Source organism: Salvelinus namaycush, chromosome 27 (genome assembly GCF_016432855.1).
Source record: "Salvelinus namaycush isolate Seneca chromosome 27, SaNama_1.0, whole genome shotgun sequence".
NCBI classification, from domain to species: Eukaryota; Metazoa; Chordata; class Actinopteri; order Salmoniformes; family Salmonidae; genus Salvelinus; species Salvelinus namaycush.
In genome coordinates this window covers 13,211,315-13,221,478 of record NC_052333.1, presented here as the reverse complement: position 1 = coordinate 13,221,478, position 10,164 = coordinate 13,211,315, and the positions used below count along the sequence as shown (strand labels likewise).

The 10,164-nt window shown below is 40.0% G+C and overlaps 1 protein-coding gene across 6 annotated transcripts; it reads right to left on the bottom strand.

Annotated features, from left to right (window-relative positions):
* Positions 1-1,620: 1,620 nt before the first annotated feature.
* LOC120022562 lies at positions 1,621-9,716 on the bottom strand. Of its 6 annotated transcripts, XM_038966520.1 has the most exons (10): positions 7,363-9,716; positions 6,380-6,433; positions 5,884-5,982; positions 5,637-5,780; positions 3,349-5,419; positions 3,120-3,224; positions 2,960-3,031; positions 2,730-2,819; positions 2,570-2,641; positions 1,621-2,046 (listed from the first exon to the last, which is right to left on the bottom strand). In XM_038966520.1, exons 2-10 carry the CDS (start codon positions 6,419-6,421, stop codon positions 1,838-1,840), a joined length of 2,904 nt encoding a protein of 967 aa, XP_038822448.1. In that variant the 5' UTR covers positions 6,422-6,433; positions 7,363-9,716; the 3' UTR covers positions 1,621-1,837. The 6 variants fall into 6 exon arrangements, with proteins under 6 accessions (XP_038822448.1, XP_038822447.1, XP_038822446.1 ...); XM_038966519.1 differs by having other exon boundaries at positions 6,380-9,716; XM_038966518.1 differs by having other exon boundaries at positions 5,884-6,433.
* Between the last annotated feature and the right edge of the window lie 448 nt (positions 9,717-10,164).

Below are 10,164 nucleotides of genomic sequence, written 5' to 3'. Positions count from 1 at the left end.
AGCTCTTGGTCAAAAGTAGTGCACTATGTAGGAAATAGGGGGCCATTTCTGTCATGGTCAACCCTCTTGTTCAAACTTGCGTATGTGCATACACTGTACACTTCCATACACACACTCGGATGTACATAAAGCTGAATACACACACTTACTCACTCCCAAAACCCACATAAACACAAACACACACACTCTCCAGAACAACTAACCTATCATCATACTAACATAAACACACACATTAGTACAGACCCCCTAGAGCGACTCACCAACCAACACACACACACACACACACACACCCCTCCCTTCTTCCTTCCCTCCCTCGCTCTATAAGTTTAAACGTTTGGGGAGGTCTGCTCAAAGACTAACAGTGTGAGTGGCCTTTTAAAGCGTCCATTAAAGACACTAAGCACAGGCTTTTAGCTGTTCACTGATGCCCTCACTATCTGGCACTACTATCTCCCCTAGTGTGCTTCCCACGGTTTAACCTTACCTCTCTCACTTAACCCACTGAACACACACGCATGCACCCACCAATCCATAGAAACACAGGCCAATGCACAAGCAAGCACACACACACACACTAGAATGCACAGCAAGCACACACACACACACACACACACACACTAGAATGCACAGCAAGCACACACACACACTAGAATGCACAGCAAGCACACACACACACAGAATGCACAGCAAGCACACACACACACACACTAGAATGCACAGCAAGCACACACACACACGCACACTAGAATGCACAGCAAGCACACACACACACACACACACAGTCTTGCATTTCTAACCAATTTAGGACTCCTCACATTTACATACCTTTTTAGGACCCTGCTTTCCAGACATCATAGAATCACAGAAATTACACTCATGAGCTAGAAAAAAAATCTAATATGAGGAAATCACCGAAAGTTGCCGACATCTTGAAAAAAGATCACTTGTAATTTTACCACCTACTTGAGACCGCACATTGCAAATCAAATCAAATCAAATCGGTCAAATACACATGGTTAGCAGACGTTAATGCGAGTGTAGCGCATTGCTTGTGCTTCTAGTTCCGACCGTGCAGTAATATCTAACAAGTAATGTAACAATTTCACAACTACCTTTTACACACAAGTGTAAAGGAATGAATAAGAATATGTACATATAAATATATGAATGAGCGATGGCCGAACGGCATAGGCAAGATGCAGTAGATGGTATAGAGGACAGTATATACATATGAGATGAGTAATGTAGGGTATGGTAACATTATAGCTGGTTTAACAGTATATACATATGAGGTGAGTAATGTAGGGTACCATTATAGCTGGTTTAACAGTATATACATATGAGATGAGTAATGCAGGGTATGTAAACATTATATAAAGTGGCATTGTTTAAGTGACTAGTGATACATTTATTACATCGATATTTGATGCATTCATTCTATTTTATGACTGAAAATATTGCATGTAGAATGCCACAATGATGCAACACGGATGGCAACTCAACGGCTGTAGTGTAGTTCTACTGTAGTGTAGTTCTACTGTAGTGTAGTTCTTCTGTAAAGTATTTAAACTGGAACAACCATTTCAGTAATAGAGTCATTATATCCAAGTAACAGATTAATAGTTTAGAAAAATGTTTTTTATTTTTCTGTAACATTCAAAGTCAGCAGGCTTTGTATTCTTGAGACCTTAATCACTCCAAAAGTGAACAACCCACCTGGGAAAACTTCCCCCAAACAGAGTGAGATGGAGGACATTCATTAACTGCCTATGAGCTTAAGTCAAGTAAGTCCCATTAAATCCTCAGAGGTACACCAAGATAGAAGCATCTTATACACTTATTTTCTCTGATCTGCAACTATTCTGTTGTGTACATAGAACTTTACTGCTCTCCAGTCCCTGTTTACTAGCGCTTGGCCAGAAGCAGCAATGCATTTCTCACAGTCTTGTTTTCCAGGCGTTTTTCCCATTCGGATAAAATTCATCAAGGAATCTTCAACTGCATCCACCTCTATTGTCGACCAAAACCTTTTTGTTCCTTTGGCACCTTTGGAAAGAGATGACATTATGAATGACTACATTAAATAAAGGTTGAGTACAATACAGTATGTGTTCATCTCTGTATTAACTCTACAAGGTTGCAGCTGTTTCTGCAAAGTGTGTTGAGGTTAAACTAACAATCCCAACTAAATAACTACATAGATAAGGATGTGAGAGAAGAATGTGCAATGCTGACATCAAGGCAGACTCAATCTGTATGGAATCTAAGCCCATCAAATTGTTTGCAATGTAAACCTTCTAATAAAAGCAATACTTATTAAATTAAGTTCCCTCCCCCAGGAAAAACAATGTAAAGTGTGGTAATCCTTCTGTGTTATCATCTATCCTGACACACTAGTTCAGATCTAACGTCTTGACTTGTGTCCAATCCAAACTAATCCGTTCTGTACTGGCATGGTTGGAAATACACCAACTGATGAAGACAGGATTGATCTGGACCAGCACTGTACTATACGTTGACACTACAGAATGAAAATGCACTGACTGAAGACAGCAGGAAACAGTCTAACCATGTGAGCCTCTCTTTTGTCCCAGCTTTCCCTTGGTGATTGGCTGTTTGGCCCGAATCGCTGACATCTCTCCTGGAAAACATCAGTGGAAAACATGTATTTTTCGAAAAGGACATTGTAATTAAGAATACGTCCATATCTATGTAAGGTATAGGCATACCGGTCAGATTTTCTTCATAGGATTTTTCAGACGACTCCTCTCTCTCAGAGTCGTTCTCTGATGCACAATCAGTGGCTGCAGCATCAATTTCTTCAGACATAACAGTTTGTAAAAGACAATAAAAACAAAAGCAAATTGCAGCAAGTTAAATCAGTGCACAAGAAATTAGAGTCAGCATTTTTTGCCAGAGTGAAAATGCACTGACTGAAGACAGCAGGAAACAGTCTAACCATGTGAGCCTCTCTTTTGTCCCAGCTTTCCCTTAGTCATTGGCTGTTTGACCCGAATCGCTGACATCTCTCCTGGAAAACATCAGTGGAAAACATGTATTTTTCGAAAAGGACATTGTAATTAAGAATACGTCCATATCTATGTAAGGTATAGGCATACCGGTCAGATTTTCTTCATAGGATTTTTCAGATGACTCCTCTCTCTCAGAGTCGTTCTCTGATGAACAAGAGTCTGCAGCCTCATTATTTTCAGCCATGCTTTTTTCTAAAAGATGGCCAAAAGAAGAATGCTAAATTGAGGCAAGCTAAATCTGCGCAAAACAAAACCTTTGTTTTTATTGTCAGTGTAAACTTTTTGCCATTAAACTAAACACTGGGGGTAAACTTACCACTGGGACTGATGGTTATTTGATCCAGACTTTTCCCCTTGAACTCTGCCAATCTGCCCTGTTCACATGCCATCAGTATTTTACTTATTTTGGCCAACTGAAGCGTTCCCTCTGGAAGACGGTAGAACTTTCGATGAATCCGAATGTCGTGACCCAAGAAGTCAGCAAACTGGTCCTGTTCTGTATCATTGAGATTTAACACTCTGGAGAGGGTGGCAACCTGTTTTCGTAGTTTAGTTGATGACAATGCTTCAGGTAACTTGGCACCACATTGTTTGGCATAGGCGCGGATGCAGTCATTCCCCCGAAAATGTGTATCATATCCTGGCCTGGCAAATAAGTAGATATTTCCTTCGCTCACTCCACATGAGCACCGCTCTTTGATAAGCAGCTCTAAAGATTCCACCATCACTGGAGTAAGGATTACAGGCACCTTCCTGCCACGCTTCCCACAGGTTTCAATGCGTTCAAAATGCGCACAGAGTAGTCTCTCAACCTCTGTTAGCGCCACTGCAACATCTTTGTTAAGTGGGGATTTGTCCCTGGAGTGAAATGTTGCCACAGACATCTTTGACACCTCTCCCTCTCTTTTCCTGTTGAAGATAATCATCTGAGCCAGTATCACTTTTGCTAGATTGCTCCATTTTCCTGAGGTTTTCTCATCGCACAGTTGGTTGTAGTATTGTTTCTGCTTTTCATCTAAGTACATGTGTATTTTTTTAACGTCATCTGCTAATGGAATAAGCTGCGGTGCGTTCCATTTCTTCTGTTCAAGTGTACGATATGCAGCAGAAGAGATCATTTCATTCCAGCGAAGACGGTAGATGCCTTGGAAGTCTCGGACAAGCTTCAACTTTTCTTCATTCTGGGTAATAAGAGCTTCACCCTCCATGATGTCTGCAATTTTCTGGATGCTTTGCCCAAGCTTTGTCGCCAGGGTTGCTTTTTCGAATTTGTTTGTCTTTTCATCATAGCCAGTCACTTCTTTGACAGCTTTTATGATGTGTTGGAAGTGTTTTGGGTTGATATAATCCTTCATCTTTTTCAGTGGTGTCACCTTTCTACCTTTAATCACAAGTCTCCCTAGTTCTCGCAAAGTTTGACGAATGTGCTGGTGTTGTGAGGGGTTCTCCCCTTTCTTGTTGTACATTTTTTCACCCAATGCCAAGATGTATCTGTCTTGTTTTACTGCATGGGCTACATCATCTTGAGCCATGTTACTCACAAGTTTCCATACCTTTTCACTCACTCCTTTAGCAACCGGTTGAGCATTAGCACAGAGCGCCTGTATTCTGGTTTTGCCAGGCATCTCCTTTCGAACGTGTTGTGCTAGTGTGCACCTTGCCACATGCCTCCACATAGATTTGCGTTTAAAGAGCCCATGGCAGGCAAAACAATGCTGATAGTCCTGGTGATTGGTCTTGTCATTACTTGTTTGTTTACATGGTACCAAAACCCCCTTTCCTTCTTTAAGTGCCTGAATGTTGTGTGCCCGATTCCCCTTCTTGCGAAGAAGATTCAGCTGAAGTCTCCTAGCTTTTGATCTCTTTGCAAACCGAAGTGCAGTAGCTACTTCTATTTCATCCCCATGTTTACGTTGTAAATGACGGGCAATTTTGGATTGCGGTTGCTCGCAAAACAGACAGAAGTGCTTTTTTTGGTGGTACTTTTTGGATCCATCTAATTCTGAGACATTCATTACAAGCAATGATTCACTGCTAGTGTTTGACATTGGGGAACTAGTACATCTCTTATAAGTATTTGCATATTGATTCTTTCTCTTGAGTTCTGTTTCTTCATTTGAGCTGTTTTCTTCTGAGGAACTTCTGCATCTCTTGCTAGTCTTCTTGTAGTGATTCCTTCTCTTGACTCCTGCTATTTTATCTGAACTGTCTCCCTCTGAGACTAAATCAACGTGTTTACTGCTGTCCACCCTTGTCTTTGGTTCTGAAAAATCATCAGAATTGTCTTCCTCTGATGATTCTGATGGCCCTGGGACATAATCACCTTCACTGTTGTCAATGCTGGTTATTGAGTCATCAGTCTTGTATCCAAGCATAGCTTTGGTCAACTGTATTGAAGAAAAAAATTATATTGGATAACTAGACAGATTACAAAGTATTTGGACACCGGCACATTTTGATTAGTTACGACTGTGCTCCTCTACTTGTTTATGTTATAATACTATGAATATGGGATGAAAGTGCAGACTTGCCCATCTTTGATTTACAAAGCTGATTCACAAGAACTTACAGTATGTGCTGGTGTTGAATGACACTTTAACTTACGTATATACTGTCTGTTCTGATCAACGGTGGTGCATCATCCAACACATTGACTATCGACCCAGAAGTACTGGCAGCCTCAGAGGTACTGGCAGCCTCAGAGGTACTGGCAGCCTCAGAGGTACTGGCAGCCTCGGTGTCTGACATCTAAGGATACAATAAAATGATATTAGTCATGTGCAAATTAGGCAATAGGATATGATAACGATTCAACCATCCCCAGTATCCTCATTCTAAACAACTGACAAACCTGCGCTTCGGGATTTATCTTTTCCTTTTCAAATCTGGCCTCACAAGTTGAACTATGCTTCTTTAGATTTTCCATGCGCCTTCTTAGCCTCTGCAGTGCCTTTGTAAAGGAAGACAAAAAGAAACGTTGAGACTTAATAGAATGACAAGATTGCTCGGCACACAACAGGGGATGGGCTGGGGGACACCAATGACTGTTATCATTGACTAATAGAGGGGCTGGGGGACACCAATGACTGTTATCATTGACTAATAGAGGGGCTGTTATCATTGACTAATAGAGGTCCAACAAACATCTATTACAATTTCTGTTTTTTTAAAACTACTTTCAAGGTAAAAAAGCAAGTATAAGCATAACAGAAGCACATTATGCAAGTTCCTGCATGCAACTAAAGCTGAATCTGCTTTTATGGATGGACTAAAAGAGAATCAGTATGAGTGGTTTGGCTAAAGCAAGGCAAGCGTACTCTAAATACTAGGCAAATCAGAAAACATACCGCATTGGTTACTTTGTAGGTTCCTGGACTCTTATCTTCCATTATGTTTTCGATCTTAAAAAATGTGTGTAAGAAATAGGGATTTGGTTAAAGAATCTGCCAGTATATGTATATATTTTTTCAAGACAGTGAATTGTCACAGTCCTACCAAAATGGACACTTTCCACAACCCTTATACTTGTTGTGGTGTTTCACTCTTTTATGTGCAAAAAAAAAAGAACTAGGAACCCCACCACGCCCCTCCCCCCACCCAAACTAATGTCCATGGTTTTCAATAAAAAAAATCTGGTCACTTATTTCTTAATTAGTTTAACATATTTCTTATTTTCATCTGAATTATTTCAATGTAAAAAACGGTATTTGGGTAAGAAAGGGCTATAAAAAACGGGCGCAACTTCAATACATTAATTTAATGAGGGGGTTTAAATATTTTAACACACATACAGGCTTATGACTTGACAAAACAGATGAAAAGGAACTGGCTTTTCTTGCTAGCTTGTTACACTATAGCAATATTATTTTCCAATGCATGTAACATTGTGTTAACCACAATCATGTATTCTAAATCATAGACACGTTTACCAATTATGCTAAACTTATTAGCTAGCTTGCAACCATAGCTAGCATATTTCTTTTTTTAACTAGCATGGGTAGCATGCTAACCGTTAGCTAGCACGCTAACAGTTAGCTAGCACACTAACCGTTAGCAAGCCACAAATAACTATAAGGTAGAAACATGCAAAGTAACAATTGCACATTAATGAATTGTTTGGATAAACCTGCCAATTTCAATGTCATGACGCAGTATATCTGACACAATGCGGCTTTCAGACATCGTCAATGCATGTTGGATTCCACCGAAAGACATACATGACTGACATTAATTCATTAAAAATAAAGACAACGAGAACATGCATTGCTTGTCAATACACCAAATACAATTTTAGCTAGAATATTGGTTAACAGTTTAGTTAATAGCTTACCTTCTTGCATGAATGCAAACATCTGCAACCATCCTCCTCTTCCTTAAAACACGTGCTGCACAGCTACTTCAGTGGTGATCACGCTCAGGCAGGGACAGGTTTGCCAGGTCAATTTCAAATTTCTAGGAGTCTGCTCAAAACCAGCCTTCAAAACCCACCTTCACTAGCACAATTTTAGCAGAATACGGCGAAATTAATGATTTTTTTTAAATGCCATGTTGGTAACGTTGCAATATAGAAGTAGTATAACAACTTCCACCTAGCGACCAAAACCTTTCACCTGCCACAAAGTTTTAAAAGTACATCAATAAACCACAAATAGTGTACATGGCAACCTTGAGCAGAGATTTATGCTGCAACATGGGGGAGGGGGAACTGTGTATCTTTTATTATTATAATATTTTTATTAACAACACATAAATACAGGAAGTACATATGGGAACACAAGTATATATAAATAATATACAGGACGGGGGAGGGGGGGGACTGTGTTGACCTATAAAACCTTTGATAGTTTGGTACTGTTGTGCACTTTGCAGTGGGGGAGGGGCAGGACCTCAAGCGGAAATTATGGCCAGTAGATATGCATAACAATGATTCCATCAGCCCAGATTTCTGAATATGTCTGCAATGTTATTACTGTTAGCCACATTTCCTTAGACAATTTGGGTTTGTAGCTTACACAATCAGTATCAGTGAGGTGGTAAGTGCAGCTACTTGAATGGTCTGTACATGAAAGATGGAGTGGTGGATATGTACATTTTTCACTGGGGAGACTTGCTGACACAAAAGTAGCTTATGGCAGGTTAAGATTTGATCTAGCAACCTAACCCATCAGCAATCAGATTAATTACCTGCCCACAGACCACTCAAACAGCCTACTGATATTAACAGCCATCTCTCACTATAGGCACTCAGCTACTCCCACAATCTCTCTTTCTCTCTTATAACAGGCCTTTTTTTAATCATATTTGCATTTATCTTCCACTAGATCCCTGGTTTCACAATGTGGAATAAAATGTAATGATAATACGTGATTTCAGGTTTGTACTGCTGTGAAGACGTAGGCCTTTACATCAGCATTGATCTCTTTGCAAAAAGCCTCAAGAAAACTCATAATAACATTGGGTAGCTGATGAGTAGCTGATGTTCATATCTTAAAGGACAAGTCCCTATAAGCCTTTGTCAGGAATCAGGACTGGGTTAATAAAGCCAACGCAACTGCATGTTTTACAAATGGTAGGCTATCAAATGTTAGGCCTAGTTATAAAATGACATTATAGGCCAACATTGTACACTATAGGCCTATTTCTTTTCCGGGTAGGAGAAGGTCTATTGCAGACTTGCCTAGTGCGGCAAAATGGCCGAAACATGGCCTGGTCATGGATGAAAAGCACATTTTCAAACTGGGGTAGAACTGAGGGAACATAAGGCAGACCCCAGGATTTCAGCTTCCTGTGTTAGCTGTTGTAATCCTCTTGCTGCGTATATTTGTAGAAAGCCTCACCCCAACAGAGAGTTATGGGGAGGGAGGTATAATCAAAATGTCTGCTTAATGCTTTTGAGGGAGCAGCAGAAAAGTGTACCCAACCTGGGGTACAACTTGCTAGAATTGGTAGTTGAAGCAGTAGTAGTAGCCATGTAATGGCAGCAGTGTTGTAGTTGAGTCACAAAAGCATAAGTCCGAGTCAATTCACAAGACCCTATGGCTACTCTGAGTTGAGTCAAAGTCACCAATGTTGGAGTCAGGAGTCGAGTCACAAGTCCCTATGGCTGAAATCAGAGTCCCACTGTTTGGTCCAAGAGTTCAAGTCTAAGACAATGGGTCCATATTAACTTAATATTAAGTTATTAACCCAGTCAGATAGTGTCAGGAGGAATTTGATCAATCATTTTTCGTATCCCCTTTCTTTCTGTGCCAACAAATGTTTATATGCTACAGGTAAACCAGATTGTCAGCTAGCTAGCTAATTAGGTAACATGTTGAACATGGTGTGGCTGCACAGCTTCTTCATATTTGATGTAGTCTAAATAGAAACTGAAAGACACAGACAGACATATACACCTCTATAAACTATACTGAAGTCAGATATTAGTGGCTAATGTGCACATTCTGTGGAGGTCAACTAGATCTGTTAAAAGGTCTACAACAACAACACATTTTATGTTTGTGTTAGAGAGCACATAACATGCCTATCTGAATTTAACTTAATCATTTGAAATCACATATTTCAATGTTAAGCTTTGATTTGTAACATATTAACTGTTTTTCAGTGCATAGTAGTCTACAAGAGTCTGTAGAACAGGTTCATATTAGTGGTACAGTTGAGTGAGAATTCCAGCCAGCAGTTGAAATTTTGATACATTGTATGACACGCCCTACACTACAGCCAATCATTGAGCAGCCTCCCATCCCCTTCTCTGCTCCCATCCCCCTCTCCTTTACCAGGTCATATGCTGTATATTAAGGCCACATATAAGTATTAATGAACAAACAGCTATAGACAGTACTGAAGTCAGATATTAGTGGCTAATGTGCACATTCTGTGGAGGTCAACTAGATCTGTTAAAAGGTCTACAGCAACAACACATTTTATGTTTGTGTTAGAGAGCACATAACATGCCTATCTGAATTTAACTTAATCATTTGAAATCACATATTTCAATGTTAAGCTTTGATTTGTAACATATTAACTGTTTTTCAGTGCATAGTAGTCTACAAGAGTCTGTAGAACAGGTTCATATTAGTGGTACAGTTGAGTGAGAATTCCAGCCAGCAGTTGACATCCACCCACAACCACA

What these genes read in the sequence shown, in the direction of transcription:
- LOC120022562 (XM_038966517.1), bottom strand. Translation starts at nt 6,153, where the DNA reads ATGATAACAGCCCCTCTATTAGTCAATGATAACAGTCATTGGTGTCCC. An exon ending in AATAACCATCAGTCCCAGTG is followed by an intron (nt 3,225 to 3,348) that starts GTAAGTTTACCC and finishes GCCATCTTTTAG; the next exon opens with AAAAAAGCATGGCTGAAAAT. An exon ending in ACAAAAGAGAGGCTCACATG is followed by an intron (nt 2,820 to 2,959) that starts GTTAGACTGTTT and finishes TTATGTCTGAAG; the next exon opens with AAATTGATGCTGCAGCCACT.